The 18,305-nt window shown below is 40.8% G+C and overlaps 1 protein-coding gene across 2 annotated transcripts in view; it reads left to right on the forward strand.

Moving 5' to 3' along the window:
* Positions 1 to 15,254: 15,254 nt before the first annotated feature.
* TPCN2 (two pore segment channel 2) overlaps positions 15,255 to 18,305 on the forward strand; it is a 36,880-nt gene continuing 33,829 nt past the window's right edge. For both annotated transcript variants that reach the window (XM_063289578.1, XM_063289579.1), the window contains exon 1: positions 15,255 to 15,502. In XM_063289578.1, the coding sequence (XP_063145648.1) occupies positions 15,340 to 15,502 (163 nt within the window). In that variant the 5' untranslated portion in view covers positions 15,255 to 15,339. The remainder of the gene's footprint in view (positions 15,503 to 18,305) is intronic.

Consider the following 18,305-nt stretch of genomic DNA (forward strand, 5'->3'; position numbering starts at 1 on the left):
TGTAACTGGCTTTTTTATTTTTCATCTATTTTATTATTTGCATAAGGTTAACAATTCTGGTTTGGTGGCTTGGACAGCAGATTAGGACCCTGGCTAATCACAGTAGGAAAGCACACGTTTAAACACAAATATGATCCCGTTAACATCAGAATGATCTAAACAGGAACTTCTAGGTTCTGTTTTCAGCATTAGCTGTTATATGCTATGTGATATCTAATAATTAAGTTCTGAGAATTGGTGGTTGACTTTTTTTTTAAATATAATTCTGGGAGGTTGCCATCTGCTTCTGTGTTAGGTTACGGTAAGATGACAGTAACCACAGCATTTTTGCTTATCTCTGATTAATTTTTTGATAGATGTTGCCCTATTTAGTGAACCATCTGCTGGCTTAGTTTGGTCCCCAGAGACTTCTCTACCCACCAGGAGAGTGTCTGATCATCTTATACACACACACTCACTATTCTGTCTCTTGGTGTAACTCCCACTGCCTGGCCTAGTCATGAAAGTCAACAGCTTGGGGGTATCATGGCTGTGCCTTGTGCTGCTGACACTACTATGTTGCAAAGCCAATAATATCAAATTATTATTTAAAATATTTATACTGGATATGGTTGGTCATGCCACTCATCCCTGAGGGACGCTTATACAGTTAAAAAGAGTAGATTTAGTTATTATTATATATCCTAATATTAAAACAAACCTGCAAAATACAAACAAAACATAGAGAACTTTAAAGTTTTTCTCATATTTCAAGCTTAAGGAAGGATATTGCTGGCCTGATAATAATGAAATAACAAATACCATATATACTTGTGGATAATTTTAGGTGCCAAAATGCACCCAAAAAAATCAGATTTGGCTTATCTCTGGATGGTCTTATCCACAAGTATGTATGGTAATAGTTTTTTTAAGCACCCATATTTTCCATATATACTCATGTATCTGTGGATAAGCAGACCCTTGAATTTTTAACCATGAATTACTATGAAAAATGTGGGCCAACTTATCCACAGGTGGCACATTTGTCATGGTATTTGGGTTAAAAATTCAAGGGACGGCTTATCCACAGATGGTCTTATATGTGGAGTATGTACGGTATGCAGTTTGGTGAGAAGCCTGAACTTTACATATGCAAAAAGCTAATTTTGGCTTCTCTAGGGGAGTATTCAAATAGGCCCTCCAGGCCTGAAGTGATGTTGGAATACCTCTTTCCTTTTGATTCTGTTAATGGGGAAGAATTTTTCTAACTTCAAAGCTCTCAAACTTTATTTCATCTTATTTGATGCCCCGCCTTCTGTTGTCATGGGAGGACAGTTGTACCTTTATCCTTGCTAAATGGAAATGGTTGAAATGGTGGATCATGTGCTGTTGTGGCTATTTTATAAAGAGATGCATTCTTTCTTTGCTCTTTTAACAGATTTAACTGGCAGATCAGATACATCTTAGTTTTCCTCTTTTCAGATTCTAATATATACTCAGAAGTGCCAAAGTTTGTCTAATGGCTGGTAATATTATAGGGCAGTTGCTTAAACCTACTTAATTGTTGGGAAATTGTTGGATGTTTATAAGAGTTGTTTGATTTTTATTCATATTTTATCATATAGAAATTGTCTCAAATGTATTGTCTTTATATGATTTCATAAACATTTATGTATGTAACTTTGAGTTGGCCTAAAAAGATACTACCTTAATAAAGATTTGGGGGTCTTCCTCTTGGCTTATGGGCTTTGTTGATTTGACTTCACTTGCAAAATAATGAATTTAATTGTTCAATAGTGTGATCTTATGCTGGTGGTGGAGGCTTTTGTATCACTCATGCTGTGATCTCTGATGGCATACATCTTCATGCTATTTGTCAATTTTTTTACTTCTACTGATTAAACTGGGCATGATGGAGCACATCCTCAGCAATTTGCCTTTAGTTAACCGGTTAGCTTCACCAATCATGGCAGCCATTTTGAGAATGCTCGTGACATTCTTTCAAAATTCCAAGTCTGTCCATTGACCAAAAACATTTGGGACAATAGGAGAAATGTGCAATGCTTAGATTTTCCTAGAACCTGAACCGTATCATAGTTGTGCAAAATGAGAAATAAACTATGTGGAAAAATCTCAGAAAATCCAGCTGCAATTGATACTTTGTTTCTACTACAGTTAAGTAAATTGCTATATTATAAAAGTCCAAAAGTAACTGGTAAACACAATCCTCAGTACGTCTATATAGAAGAAAGACCCACCACATTCAGTGTTCTTATTTCTTAGTAAATAGGTAGAAGATTGCAGCCTAAGCACAAGACGTTTTACACTGTTCTCAGGTCTGCTGATTTCTATGATGCAAGCTATGGGCGTATGACATATTGCAAAAGACCTTGAGGAATTTTGGACAGAAATCATAAAACATGAGGTTTGCCTGTATTCCTTAATCAATATGGTAAGTCACTGAATAGCTAGCTATGTGGAGAGACCTATGTATATTCAATTCTTAGCTTAATTCTAATTATTTTCAAAGAAAAGGGTTTAGTAATGAATTTCTGCATATTTACTTGATAACTTTTGATTTTAATTCCTTTGAATGCTGAGCAATTAAAACCTGATCCTGCTTCAGCCAGTTCCTATGTTGTTTTTTTTAAGTGCAGCTTGCAAAACTGCAAGAACATCAGCTCTGGAGTCCCTGCTACGTTTGGAGCCCCAGCAATGTTTGAAGTATTTTTCAGTAGAGTACTTGGAAAAAAAGAAAAAAGAAAAGTAACAAAGGCCACTTTGCTTCTCATGATAGCTATCTCAGCAGGGTTCCTGAATGGCTTTGAGAATTTTCTCTGCTGCTTCCAGCTTTAGTCTTTTACTATGTAAAGATTTTGTCTCATTCACCCATGATATGAAGTATGATGATACCTCCATCTTGGACTTCCCATAGTTTTACTTCTGTTAAAGAATAAAAGATGGAAGAGCTGCACAATCTCTCTTGGCTGGCAGCTCTAAGAGTCCTCCAGGAGGAAATACCCTATGTCTGTAACATTTGCATAACATGATTATTCATGGTTAATCATGGTTTACTCAACCCAGTTTTCTGGTTTTGTACAATAGGCCAAACTGTAAACTGATCTCACCAGGTGGATTTGCATGATATACTAGGCTAAAATGTGGTTGGTTAGTCTGTGGTTAAGCCTATGCCCGTGTTTGTGTGTACTTGCACACCAATTACTCTTTTTTTGTTGCCTTGCAAAAGCAGACATACAGCCATGATTGTTTCTTCACTTTGTGTCTTCAAGATAAAGAGAGAACATTGATTTCTGCCTGTCAGATTAGTTGCTTGCTATTGCTTTGTACTAGGGAACCCTTTATCCTCCTTATCTGTTACAGTGGTACCTACTAGCCTCTCAGCTTTCTCAGATAAAGCAGCACCCAACTGTTTACCAAAGGGTGTTTCTTAAGCCAACAAATGTATGAAGATGAGCAAATCAAGATACACATAAATCTCCTAGCATTTAAAATGCTCCAACATTCTTTGCTGGTATTGCTGTGAAAGACTAATCTGGCTGACTTCTCTGGAAGATTCACATAATCACTCCTATCTTGTACTGATCTTTCCCTACCCTTATAACACTATTATGAACTGCCCAAGTAAAAATAGAAACCCCCCAGTTTTTTGCTGAATATTGATGGACTCTTAAACAACTAAACATATTTTGATATCCCTGGTCCCATACTGTACTCTTCACTTTGGTGTGATAGGATGGCTGGAAATTTTGAAAATTGCAATCCAAGAAATCTGGAGAGGAAAGGCTAATAGATGGATTTAAATGTGAAGAATATATCTGCTACAGAAGCAATCACATTTATTTATATTCACTGTTCTTCCTTAGTCCAAATCTGATACATTTATCCACATTTCTTTCTGCTGTGACAATGAATGTTGGGCAAAAAATGAACCATTCAGCCAATGCAACTGCATGCATCTACAGAATAATTATAATTCACTGTGCAAATCAGATTCAAGAGAGAGACCTGCTGAATCAGCACTAAAAAAATAAGTGTTGACCACAAATGGAGTATATTGTATTCATTGTTTGCTTGTTTATGCCACTCTCTAGAACAAAACTGGTCCAAGGTAGAGTATAAAACATAAAACACAAAACCACAACTGAACGCTGAATTTGAAAAACGAAAGTAAAAGTAAAAATAGCGGCTTAAAAATCCATGACCTGCAAATGGCAATAATTTCTACAGTAGAATGAATGAATGAATTAAAAGGTTTCACTTCTGTCAGTCTTGTTGGGATCCCAAAGATATTCAAATAGGTACCAGCCGTGCCTTATTGGACAGAGCAGCTCAGAGCCAGGGGCTCTACTGTAAGCTTTGAGTGGTAACAGTTTATAGTTTCTAATCTACAAAGCATCATTCATATCCCGTATCACAGAATCCTAGAATTGTGGAGTTAAGAAGGTAAGAGTCATCTGGTCCAACCTCTGCAATGTGCAAGAAAGCCGTTTAGACCATTCATGAGAGCGGTCTCCTCTTTAAATCTCCAGAGATAGAGAACCTACAACATCCGTAGGTGGATTGTTCCACTGTTGTACAGATCTTACTGGCAAAAAGCTTTTCCTTATTCTGAAATGAAATCTATTTAGCTGTAACTTACATCCATTATTTTTTGTCCTAGTTTTTCTGGCCATAGAAAACAGTTCATGACCACCTTTCTTAAAGTTTTATGTGCCAGGTCATATCTTCCCTAAGTTTTCTTTTATTCAGACTGAACATTCCAGGTTCCTTCAGCCTGTCCTCATAGGGCCATGTCCTCAAGTCCATGCCCATCTTCCATGGCAGGGGTGTGTCATGTTCGCTGTTACGATGGTTGCTGTCCATCGTAACGTTTTGCATGCCATGGTGCTGACGCGCGTTCTGGTTGGGAGGGAGCTGCTGGGAGACCTTGTACCAGGCTGTCTGTATGTTTTCATGGGGATGGAATGTGTTTGGGTTATCATTTGTATTCAAGGTCTTTTTACCCGTTGATTAGCAGAACTCGTTAGGAGCACCTGGGATGGGGAATTTGAAACGGTTGTACGGGGGGAGGGCTTACATTTGCACCGACGGTTTTTTAGTTTGTATTTGGCACGCTTTTGCTCATTCTCAGCTTTCTTTGTACTTGCACACTATTCTTAAATAAACCAGATTTGTTTCAAGCTCTGCTTGTCAGTCTGAGTGTAACTTAGAATAGGCATTCATTACAGGGTGATACCTAAATTAAGAATCAACTGATTCCAATAACAATTATTTGGGAACATACAGTACACTTGTTTGCACTGAGGGGTTTTTTGTTGTTTATTCGTTTAGTCGCTTCCGACTCTTTGTGACTTCATGGACCAGCCCACGCCAGAGCTTCCTGTCAGTTGTCAACACACCCAGCTCCCCCAGGGACGGGTCCGTCACCTCTAGAATATCATCCATCCATCTTGCCCTTGGTCGGCCCCTCTTCCTTTTGCCTTCCACTCTCCCTAGCATCAGCATCTTCTCCAGGGTGTCCTGTCTTCTCATGATGTGGCCAAAGTATTTCAGTTTTGCCTTTGATACCACTCCCTCAAGTGAGCAGTCTGACTTTATTTCCTGGAGGATGGACTGGTTTGATCTTCTGGCAGTCCAAGGCACTCTCAGAATTTTCCTCCAACACCACAGTTCCAAAGCATCGATCTTCCTTCTCTCAGCCTTCCTTATGGTCCAGCTCTCTCAGCCATATGTTACTACGGGGAACACCATTGCTTTAACTATGCGGACCTTTGTTGTCAGCGTGATGTCTCTGCTCTTAACTATTTTATCGAGATTGGTCATTGCTCTTCTCCCAAGGATTAAGCGTCTTCTGATTTCCTGACTGCAGTCAGCATCTGCAGTAATCTTTGCACCTAGAAATACAAAGTCTTTCACTGCTTCTACATTTTCTCCCTCTATTTGCCAGTTATCGATCAAGCTGGTTGCCATAATCTTGGTTTTTTTGAGGTTTAGCTGCAAGCCAGCTTTTGCACTTTCTTCTTTCACCTTCATCATAAGGCTCCTCAGTTCCTCTTCGCTTTCAGCCATCGAAGTGGTATCATCTGCATATCTGAGATTGTTAATGTCATGTTCGCCGTTTCAATGTCTTTGATACATCGTAACGTTTCACATGTCATTAGCAATCATTACAGTTAATGTTTCTTCCAGAGATTTTAACTCCAGCCTTGGATTCCTCAAGCCCAGCATGTTGCATGATGTGTTCTGCATACAAGTTGAATAGGTAGGGTGAGAGTATACAGCGCTGCCGTACTCCTTTCCCAATCTTAAACCAGTCTGTTGTTCCGTGGTCTGTTCTTACTGTTGCTACTTGGTCGTTATACAGATTCTTCAGGAGGCAGGCAAGATGACTTGGTATCCCCATACCGCTAAGAACTGGCCACAATTTGTTCTGGTCCACACAGTCAAAGGCTTTAGAATAGTCGATAAAACAGAAATAGATGTTTTTCTGAAACTCCCTGGCTTTTTCCATTATCCATCTCATATTGGCAATTTGGTCCCTAGTTCCTCTGCCTTTTCTAAACCCAGCTTGTACATCTGGCAATTCTCGCTCCATGAATTGCTGAAGTCTCCCTTGCAGGATCTTGAGCATTACCTTACTGGCATGTGAAAGGAGTGCCACTGTTCGATAGTTTGAACATTCTTTAGTGTTTCCCTTTTTTGGTATGGGGATATAAGTTGATTTTTTCCAATCTGATGGCCATTCTTGTGTTTTCCAAATTTGCTGGCATATAGCATGCATTACCTTGACAGCATCATCTTGCAAGATTTTGAGCAGTTCACCTGGGATGCCGTCGTCTCCTGCTGCCTTGTTATTAGCAATGCTTCTTAAGGCCCATTCAACCTCACTCTTCAGGATGTCTGGTTCTAGCTCACTGACCACACCGTCAAAGCTATCCCCGATATTGTTATCTGTCCTATACAGTATATATATTCCGTATATTCTTGCCATCTTTTCTTGATCTCTTCTTCTTCTGTTAGGTCCTTTGCCATCTTTGTTTTTGATCATACCCATATTTGCCTGGAATTTACCTCCGATGTTTCTAATTTTCTGGAAGAGGTCTCTTGTCCTTCCTATTCTATTGTCTTCTTCCACTTCCGCGCATTGCTTGTTTAAAAATAATTCCTTATCTCTTCTGGCTAACCTCTGGAATTTTGCATTTAATTGGGCATATCTCCCCCTATCACTGTTGCCTTTTGCTTTCCTTCTTTCTTGGGCTACTTCTAGTGTCTCAGCAGACAGCCATTTTGCCTTCTTGGTTTTCTCTTTCTTTGGGATGTATTTTGTTGCCGCCTCCTGAACAATGTTGCGAACTTCTGTCCAGAGTTCTTCCGGGACCCTATCTACTAAGTCCAGTCCCTTAAATCGATTCTTCACCTCCACTGCATATTCCTTAGGAATATTAGTGAGCTCATATCTAACTGATCTGTGGGTCTTCCCTAATCTCTTTAGTCTGATCCTAAATTGTGCAAGAAGAAGTTCGTGATCTGAACTACAGTCGGCTCCAGGTCTTGTTTTTACCGACTGTATAGATGTCCGCCACCTTTGGCTGCAAAGGATGTAGTCAATCTGGTTTCGGTGTTGTCCATCGGGGGAAGTCCATGTATAAAGCCGTCTCTTAGGTTGCTGGAAGAGAGTGTTTGTTATGCACATTGAGTTGTCTTGGCAAAATTCTATCAGCCTATGTCCTGCTTCATTTTGTTCTCCCAGGCCATGCTTACCTGTAATTCCAGGTGTCATTTGACTGCCCACCTTAGCATTCCAGTCTCCCGTGATGAAAATAACATCTCTTTTAGGCGTGTTGTCCAGTAGGTGCTGCAGATCCTCATAGAGCTGCTCTACTTCAGCTTCTTCAGCATCTGTGGTTGGGGCGTATATTTGGATCACTGTGATGTTAGATGGCTTGCGCTGAATTCGAATTGAGATCATTCTATCGTTTTTTGGATTGTATCCAAGCACTGCTTTAGCCACTTTACTATTAATTATGAAGGCTACTCCATTTCTTCTGTGGTCCTCTTGTCCACAGTAGTAGATTTGGTGGTCATTTGATGTGAAGTGGCCCATTCCAGTCCATTTCAGTTCACTGACGCCCAGAATGTCTATCTTTAATCTTGACGTCTCACCAATAACCACATCCAATTTGCCCTGGCTCATAGATCGTACATTCCAGGTTCCAATGGTGTGTTGATCCTTAGAACATCGGATTCGCCGTTCACCACCAGCACTGTCGGCCGCTAGCTGTCCTTTCGGCTTTGAGCTAGCTGCGTCATCACATCTGGGGCTAGTTGAACTCATCCTCTGTTCCTCCCCAGTAGCAGTTTGACCATCTTCCGACCTGGGGGTCTCATCTTCCGATGGTATACCGACATATCTCTGGTTGTACTGATCCATTGAGTTTTCATGGCAAGAATACTGGGGTGGGTTGCCATTACCTTCCCCAGGAATCGCATTTAGTCTGACCTCTCTGTCATGACCTTCCCGTCTTGGGTGTCCCTTCACGGTTTAGCTCATGGCATCATTGAGGTGCTCAAGCTCCAGCACCTCGACAAGGTAACGATCCTTTGCTGAAGGCACTGAGGGGAGAGGGCTGGATATACTGTGCCCGAGGTCCCCCCCTTCTGTGACTTCCTATCATTTCTCCCTGTTTCTGCCTAACAAATAATTGGCTGGGATCACAACTAAGCAATAACTCATAGCATAGGAACTGCAATGGCTTCACATAACATGCTAAATCAAAAACCACATAATTACTTAGCAAGAAACATGAACTAGCTGGATAGCAGCAAATTTCTTGGCCTATTTCTTGGTTATAAATCCCTTAGGCAGCACAGCACATACAACCTATCTGTAGTAGTCCTTAAAAAGAAAAATCAACAGCTCGAGACAGCATACACGTATGTGGCTATTGCATGATCAGCCACTGCCAGTTTATTGCACCCAGTGCCCGGGACACAGAATATGCTTCAGATGTTCATGCTGATTGTCGAAAGCCATGCAACAGAGGTGACTACTAAGACATAGCAGTCTATTCCAGTGCTACCATAAATGAAAAAACAGAATTCCATGTTCTCCTAACTCTGTAAAACAACAAGAACAAAAGCAGCACACCTCACTACTTTTCCTCCAGAATACCAAACAGCAAAGTAAAACATTTACTTACTTACTTATCAAATTTGTACTGCCGCCCATCTCACAAGAAGTGACTCTGGGTGGGATACAATAAAATAAAAACAATTATATAAATACAGTCATAATATAAAACAATGATTATTAAGAAGTAAACAACCCCCAAAACTTGTTATATATAAATGTCATCAAGTGTCCCCGGAGAGAGCTGACCATCTGCACATGTCTCTACTAGGGTGGGGTTTTCAGGAGCAAGGTGAAGAACCTACCTGCTCTTCTTGCACTCTTCTTATTTGGCAGTCTCTTTCTTTGCATTGAACCCAACTGCACTAGGACCCCCCACATCAGAAGCATGAATCAAGGTGATGTCTGCCCAGCAGACAACTCCATTTTTTCCAGTGTATTCAGCCAGGATTGCTTTAACCCCATGTGTTGTCATCTGAATTGGGACAGACTGGAGAACTTGGGCAAGCAGGGTGTGAAGACTGAGCAAGAAAAATAGGAGAGTGGGACATTTTGCACTGATCTGGCTAGATAGTACTTTTGTCCCACAGGCCACAAATACCTCCTGGCCCTTGGAGTTCTCCAAGATCGTGGTATAGAGATTATGGCCCTGCTCTCTTCAGTGACATCACTACAGTGCCTCTGTCACTTTCTGGATGTGGAAAAAATGTCATATGGGGCAGCCCATCTGTCTTCCCACTACGAAAAGTTTGTCTACCCTTAGTTTAAATCAGTGTTTCTCAACCCTGGCAACTCTAAAATGTGTGGACTTCAACTCCTAGAATTCCCCAGCCAGCATCTTAGAGTTGCCAAGATAGAGAAACACTGGTTTAAATAGATATTAATACTGGGTTGTAGTTAGTTATATAGCTCATGCTTTGCATGCTGAAAATCCCAGGTGGTCTCCTGGGTCCTAGTTATGCCTTTACTACTGTTCCACTCTCTGACAACTTTATGCCTTGACATACTGATAAAAATCTGGTTAAAAGTATTCTCTGAAATCCTGGAGAGCAGACCAGGGTAAACAACCCGCTGTCTTCCAGCTATTTTGGACTGCAACAGTATGCAAGGACATGGAAATAAAATACTCATGTGAAATGATACAGATCCTTTCTCAATATAACAGAATGAGGGCTCTGTCATTATAAGGGTATCATGTTGAGTAAAAAACATTTTCCCTATCTTGACAGGAGCAACTAATAAGCTTATCCTCATGAAGCTGTCGAATGCCATTTCAAAAATTGTTTGGCCATCACCGTATCTTGAAGTTATGAGTTCTGTAATGAACTACAGAATGTGGGATATTCTCTAGGGATTCCTAGAGGATGGGGGACTGAAGGTATTATAATACTTATAACGTATGATGCACCCAGCCCCAAGTTGGGTATAACACTTTAACCCTTTCCCCCCCTGTATTTCTATTTGTAACCTGTCCTTTCATTCAGTTGTATATTCAGAAAAGTTTGCCACTGGACCTTTGGAATCCAAAATGTCTGCAGGACATCAATTGCCTGTTTCCTGGCCAGTGCCATAGTCTAACAAACAAGGTTTTTGTTTCCCTGTAAGTGAAAAATCATGGGGCACAACTAAGAGTATTTGACTTAGAATCCCTCTTCCTTGTACAGTATGAGAAATGGCTAATTCCTGGCATGGTGATCTGTTGTTTGAAAAAGAATCCTAGCCTTTAATGGTGATGTTCTTTAAATGGGGTTTTATATACCATTTTTTAGTTCCAATGCTAAATATACTCCAGAAGTTCTATTTGATTGCAAAGGGTGCACTTCCAAATGGACAGCTCCGAGTGCTACTGATAAAAAAGCACATATGCAGCTATTCTGTCTTTTTTTTCCTTAGATTCTTTGGGGAAAGAAAAAGATGGAAAAAGTGAAAGGTTACAAGTGGAAGACAACAACCTTTGTCTCACAGAATAAAATTCTGTAGATGTGGCAGGGCAATTTCCACAAATAGCTTCATCTGAAAGTGCCAAAAACATAATTTTCATCAGAAAAAAATGGTTCCTCAGAATATTAAATAATCTGAGGTTCGATCTATTAAATATGTTCTCCAAGCAGTGAGAAATCTGAGAGTAAATAGGGTGGTAACTTGTAATGCTTGGTAATGCTTCTTAATTTACAAACTTACAAGCAGGGCCTGTTGAAGTTCCTTACCTCATACCTGACCTTTCAACTTCAACCAATTCTCAGCTCTTTTTACCACTTGGTTTTTTTTTAATATAATTTTTATTAAAGAATTTTCATATGAAGTTAAAAGATAAACACAAAAAATAAAAGATAAAAAAGTGTTGAAAACAATGGAAAGTGAAAGGAAACTTAAAGAAGCAACTTCCAATCTTCTTTACAGCAGTTATAAACATACATACATACATTCATTCATTCATTCATTCATTCATTCATTCATTCATTCTATCCCGCCTTTATTATTTTTATAAATAACCCTAACATACCCAATGCTCCTTCCTCCTATTTTCCCCACAACAGCAACCCTGTGAGGTGGGTTGGACTGAGAGTGACTGGCCCAAGGTCACCCAGCCGGCTTTCATGCCCGAGGTGGGACTAGAACGCTCAGTCTACCAGTTTCTAGCCTGTTGCTTTAATACTGTTGTTCTCACCTCCCCATATACGGCCCTTTTTAATCAGTAAATCCAGAAATCACCAGTTCATTTTTCTCCCTTTTCAGCAAAAAGTCCATAAAGGGTTCCAGTCTTTAGTTCTTTTTACCACTTGTGACACTCTATTCTAAATCTTAAACTGTTTCAGATCACTTCTCACTCCATATAATAGCAGGCCTCAAATTACATTACAAAAGCTAGATAAGAATTCCCAGTTGTCAAAAAGATTATCTCCTTATCAGCTTAATTTATTAAATGTATTTAATGGATCATCACATTATCAGTGTTAGAGTAATGAAGAATTACATCTCCTTACTGTATTGGTAACTTTGTTACCTGGAATTTTTAGGCTTCATTATTAGCTTTTAAGGAAAGGTGATATTAGCAATTCTAACATGGCAGTTTAGGCCTCTTTTCTAACTTTAGGAAAACATGTTTTTCTTCTGGGCCAACACCATGTCTTCTGGTATGTGATAACTTGCCTTTTCAGCAACTAAACAATAGGGAGTGTATTCTGAAAGTCCTTGAATATACTTGCAAGTTTTAAAAGATACAAACCCCGCTGGGAAAGGGATTGATGCAACTTGTAAATTTGCCATTTGTGGAATGTTATCTAGAATCAATGTTTTCTATTGCTCAATTCTCACATGTAATCAGTGTCTTTTATTGTTTGATTACTTGCTTTATGATGTATCACATATACTGAATGTATGTATGATTTGTTTCTTTACCCTATAAAAGGGTTTGATCCCCCCTTAATAAAGGCTTTTGCTTTTTCCTGAAATACTCTGTGATTTGTGTTTTCCGGTAGGCAGAAAGCCACCTTTGCAAAGGTTGTTTCTCTCCCAAATTCAGGGAGTAGGTCTTCAGCTCCATGCTACTCGGGGTGCCTGAGTTTTAAGGCAAAGAGCATCATGTCTCATTTATTTAATATTAAGGAATCATTCACTGTTTAATATTTTAAAGCGGTACAGAGATGGCTGTGGAGAAAATACGCAATTGTTTGTAAAACATGAGCTTAGCTCAGGAAAACAGGAAAGCGTGAGGAAAAGTCCCCACCCTGACTTCCTTTGATATAAGAGGGAGAGAAAGAGAAACTCTTCTCTGGTTTTCAAGTTTCGGATATTATAACCTGTATCAATATAGTCCTAGTATTTCTTGTGGTGCTTCTTTCTGACCTAGTCTATTTTGCGGGGCTGACAAATATGACCTATAGTAGAATTGTTCCTCATTAACATGTGATTATAACATTCTGTAATGAAGGAGGAAAAATGCTTAATCAATTCCCAGACTCTGAGCAAAAATGATGACAGGAACAGTGATTTCATCAAGTTTACAAGAGACAACTAAATTGCTATTACTGCTTGGAATCAGTATAAGCAGAACTGCAAATAGGATTTTGACTGTACATGAAAAAAAGAAGTCAAAATGGCCGAAAAGAAAGCTATGGGCTTTCCTCTGCATGCCTCCTTTAACACTTAGCAATCTTTACTGTAATTCAAAGTTGAATTGCTTAAGGAACCAGCAATTTACTAAATGGAAGATGGACTTTTAACAACAGAGACCCTGCTCTTTTTGTTGGATTAGGGTGGATGGGGAATAGACAGCATCATTCCTGTGAAGTGGGTATGAAAGAGGATTATTGAGATGCATTTTCTGCTATATTCATATTATTTATTTATTTATTCGATTTCTATAGCTGCCCATCTCAACAAGTGACTCTTGGTGGACATTTTGGTGGACAGAGGGAAGTTGGTAAATATGGAAAGTGGGGAAGTGGCATCTGAGTCAGGTAAATGTAGGTTAGAACATTCCAATGCAAGGTAATCTTGCTGAATCAGCATACATATAGAAATATCTGATGATTGCTTACAAACATGGCTTAGTATCTTATAGAGCCTAAACTGAATAGCCAAAATGTATAGTTTAATACATATGCTGGTATACATAGACATAAAGTTGAATCTCTTGATGAATTGTAGCATAGATGTTTGACTCTGAAATTGGTCTGAATGTCTCTTGTTCAAGAATGGTGACTTTACTGTCAGTAACACAATATCCTGAGAAGCGTGGGCAACCAAAATTATCAGAGGGCACAAATCTCTCTTTATAAGCAAAGCCAGAATTCTTGGGACTCTCTAACAGGGGAAGTAAGGCAAGATGTGATCAAGATGTATAAAATGATGCATGAACATGGATAAAGTCGATAGGGAGACATTCTTCTCCCTTTCACAAAATGAGAACAAGTAATCAATGAAAACAATTAGGAGATTTAGAACAGACAAAAATAAGTACTTCTTCATACAGTGCATAACCACCCAGTGAAATTCATTACCCCAAGACATGAAGGTGGCCATTAATTTGGTTGGCTCTGAAAGAGGGCTGAATTGGAAAAATCTGTGGGGGACAGGTCTTTCAGGAGTGATTAACCTTGAGACTCAGTCATACCTGAGTTGGAGGTCACATATTGCCCAAAACTAGCTGCATCGGAATAACAATATTTTGCCATCTTCTGTGTATTAGCATCCTTCAGACACCTGGTTGACCACTGTGAGAAAATGCTGGACTGAGTAAAATAGGTCTGATCTAGCAGGACTATTCTTATTAAGTTGAAGTTGTTCTCTAGTTTTGAATTCTGCATCTCCTAATGGCAATTTTGTAAACTTCAATGATTCTGTGTACAGACCATTCCATTTGCCCTCCACAGAAGGTAAGAGGGTTTTGTAAGCTTTAGTTCATTGTTGCTGGATAGTAGTTGATTAATTACCTGTTCTGTTGAATACCCATATTCATAACCCTGTATCTGATTAGGCCTTCACAAATGACACCATAAGCCATGTTTGGATTCATACAACGATGTATACAACATACATACATACACCAGCCAAAGTTAAACTACGTTTTGGCTTAGTTCTATGTCCGAATATAGCGTTCGGTAACTCTACTTGTTTTGAAATGGTGATTAAAATACAACACAAATTCATTCCGTTCTTTTCTGTATTCCGAACGGAATAAAGAACTGAATACAAGGCAAAGCGCCACAGCCGGGACTCCAAAGTAGTAACAGAAGTAGACAGAGCAGCTCCCTTACCGCCAGTTCTCCAACCCGGCTTAAATCTGCTTCGCGTTCGGGCCACCCGACCGTGAACAGAACGCTGCTCTACTCCTGGGAAGGGACAAGTTTTATTTTAAAACGTTCACTTCATTCTCTTGTTGCATCAGGCAGGATTTCTCGGCCTCCCATCCTTTTTGAGGGTGGGGAAGGGGAAGAGAGGCAGAGAGATGGTTGCCAGCAAAGGGGTCAACCGCGCCACCTCCCTTCAACAACCCCAGCTCGCAACTCACGGTCATACTAGCAAAAGCCCCGCCGATACAACTGCCCGGCCTTGCGCGGCTGTACGGCCCATCACGTGTAGCGGGCGGAGCCTAGCCTTCTCCGCGTACCCCAAGGGGGAGCGGAAGCTCGGCGGCGCGGCCGCCTCTCCCACACGAACAGCTGCACGCGCCGTTTCTGTCTAGTCCGCTTACTACGCTGTAAGGCATGGAGCAGGGAACCAGCCCGGAAAAAGAGCCTTTGTTGCCGCCTCCGCTGTCAGGGGCTGCCCGGCGTCACCGGCTCTACTCGGGCAGGGACAGCGGAGACCTGGGGGACGATGGACAGTGCGGCGTGTCCGCGGCCTCCTCGCCGCGTTCTCGCGGGCCTGGTGAGCGGGACAATTGGGACTGCCTGTTGGGCTGCTGCTTGGTACCGGGGCGGGGTGGGTGGGCGCTAGCGAAGGAAAACTCAGACCCCGTCGCCGCTCTCCCAAGCCAGGGCTTGATGGGAATGAGAGCCCCCAGGGCTTTCAATGAGTTTAGGAACCGCCCCCTAAAATCGTAGATGTCGTATCGGTTGCTTCCATTCCAGGTCCTCATGCAGTATGGAGACTGTGTTTTGCCCATAGAGAAAAAAGGCTATGCTTTGCAGACCTACTGCGAAGTAAGTTTGGGTCTGTCTTCTGGTTGGGTGGTTAGGAGTGTTCAGAGCCTTCGTTCCTCTGTTGGTCCTGGCGGTGGAGAGGATCACAGGGACCCAGTTTAGGGTCTGCAGTGGAACAGTTACAACGGAAGTGCATCTGAACAGAGTCTCATGTTCACACAATGCCCAGAGCCAGTGGATGACATGTTTTGCGTTTAGCTGTGGGATGAACCCAGCCATTGGGGTTTATAAGGTAGCATGTTGTGTAAGTGCAACCAACTGGGGTCAGGCAGACTATGGCTTAATGTATTCTGTAGCCCCTCATTTCCTCTCTGGGGACATGAATGATCATCATTCAGACATTTGGGCATGGGAATTTTTCCAGGGCAGGAAATAGATACTCAAGTTTTGAAACCATCTGCTATTTGAGAAGAGCTTTTTGTCAGTTGGTTGACTAGCAATTCTCTGTTAAAAAGAGTGGGGTGATCCTTGGTGGACTCAGCTGGGTTATGGCAGGGTCCTCTCTGCTTTACTCTCTGAAAAAAAGTTAGGTACACTGGAGTTTTGAAAAAGAGGGCAGCAGCTGTAGAACTATAGGACAACTTTCTGCATCCTGTTGCCCTTTGGATATATTCGACCCTCCATCAGCATTGGCTTTGATGGCTGGGACTGATGGGATTTCTAACCCAGTTAATACGAAGGCTGCCAGATTGGGAAAGGCTGCCATAAGATTTCTGCTTGTGGTGCTTTTGGTGAATATTCTAGCCTAGAAACAGTGGCTGGACTGACATAAAATTAAGGTGTATGTCAGCTGCAGAAATGGAGCCAGGGAAGGGGGCAGTTTTGCATGATGCAGTGAAAAGCAGCTGCAGGCATATGCAGTGGGGTTGTACCCTGGATGCTCTGGATCTGCTGTGACATGAAACTAAAATCTGGTTCTTTCAATCGTATCCTCTATTTCTGATGGTCTTATTGTGTTGTTTGGTGAACAGAAAGAATCATTCATGCACAAGAGTGAGGCATCAACCAAGATCTGTTTTGGTGCGGGGAAGCAGGGAACATCAAGAAGTTTAGCAGTACAAAATAATATTTCCATTTGTAGGAATGGGGAAAAAAATCTCCAGAAGTGCAACTCAAGAATGAAAATGCTCAGTGGTCTCAGAGTGCTGATTGTTGGTTGGGAGGTAATAAAGTACAGGAGGAAAGGGTTATCATAGAGGAGAATGGAGAATGTAGCCACCTGAAACTGTGAACAAGGACATTTCCACTGCAGTCTGCTACTGCAGATTATACTTGTTGCATCCTGTGAGATATTCCGTGGCTTGCATGCTTTCAGAGCCAATATTATAAGCTGAGAGGGGGATAATAAAACCTCACTAGCAGATCCCATCTTTAAAGGGATCCCCAGAGAAGTTATTTAAGATAAGCTGTACTAATTAGGCTGAACCTCCTGACATACTCTAGTCTGTCTAGTGAGGGAGTTCTTTGTCCTTCTACAAAGATCTCCTTTCAGCCCAGTCCTATGAAAAATAGAAAGGAAGGTTGTTTTGGATCTTCTTGCCCAAAGTCAAGAAATACAGAAATTAAGAAGCTTTTTGCCTATCCAGAAATAGAAGGAATAGCTGTGTAATTGTGTGGTCTTTCACATAGGAAAGATTTTTATTAAACTAATGAAGACAGATCTTTAGGTATAAAAAAGGAGCGTACTGTATTGGGCAAAGAGGAAAATAAGGGAAGGCAACAGTCTCACACAGAATTCCAAGTAAAATTAAGATAATCTGCTTAGCTAAACTAGTTACTGGTTCCCTTCTTGAATAAACACTTAGGTTTCAATCCATGTCCAGAGTCCATAATAGAAAGCATGGTGGAGAAAGATCATCTGGGACTCCTGCTTGAGTCCTTCCCTCCCTCCCTCCCCACTATACTCAGTTTTAGAGAATGTAAAGGATAATTGAAAATCAGCCTCTTCTGAGGAGACTTTTGAGTGTTGCATCTCTGAGATCCTGAGACTCGCTTGCAAATTCATAAATTATCTAGTGGCTAAACCACCTTCCTAAGGATGGTTGATAGACTGGTAAAGGCACAGTCCACTTTTCATCAGTTGTGTCTTTACATTAAATGAGAGGACATGGGAAAGCCTATTTGGGAAACAAGTTCAGCATGGGTTCAATTTAGCAGGTGTTTTAGTCATACTGAAAAGTAGAGTACTGTCAAAACTAAAAATACATATCTGGAGATACTGATTCCCTCATATTTGGAAAACCATCTTTATACTTGGTAGTGATAAGGGAAATGTTCACTGAGCCTTCTGTAAAAACTCTTCCCTTTATTTCTTTATACTGTCAAAGACTATGTGATGCAACTGTGTTGGATTACAAGTCCCATCCTCTCCATCCATCCATCCATCCATCCATCCATCTTAGAAGTTTGCACGCTTCTAGTTCCAAAACAGTGTTCATACAAAATTGGTGTTACATGTTGTGCTCTATAAGACACATACTGAGAATAAATTTGGCTGTTGCTGGTGAAATAATTGTCTTCTTCCTGAA

Source organism: Candoia aspera, chromosome 1, assembly GCF_035149785.1.
Source record: "Candoia aspera isolate rCanAsp1 chromosome 1, rCanAsp1.hap2, whole genome shotgun sequence".
Classification (NCBI taxonomy): domain Eukaryota; kingdom Metazoa; phylum Chordata; class Lepidosauria; order Squamata; family Boidae; genus Candoia; species Candoia aspera.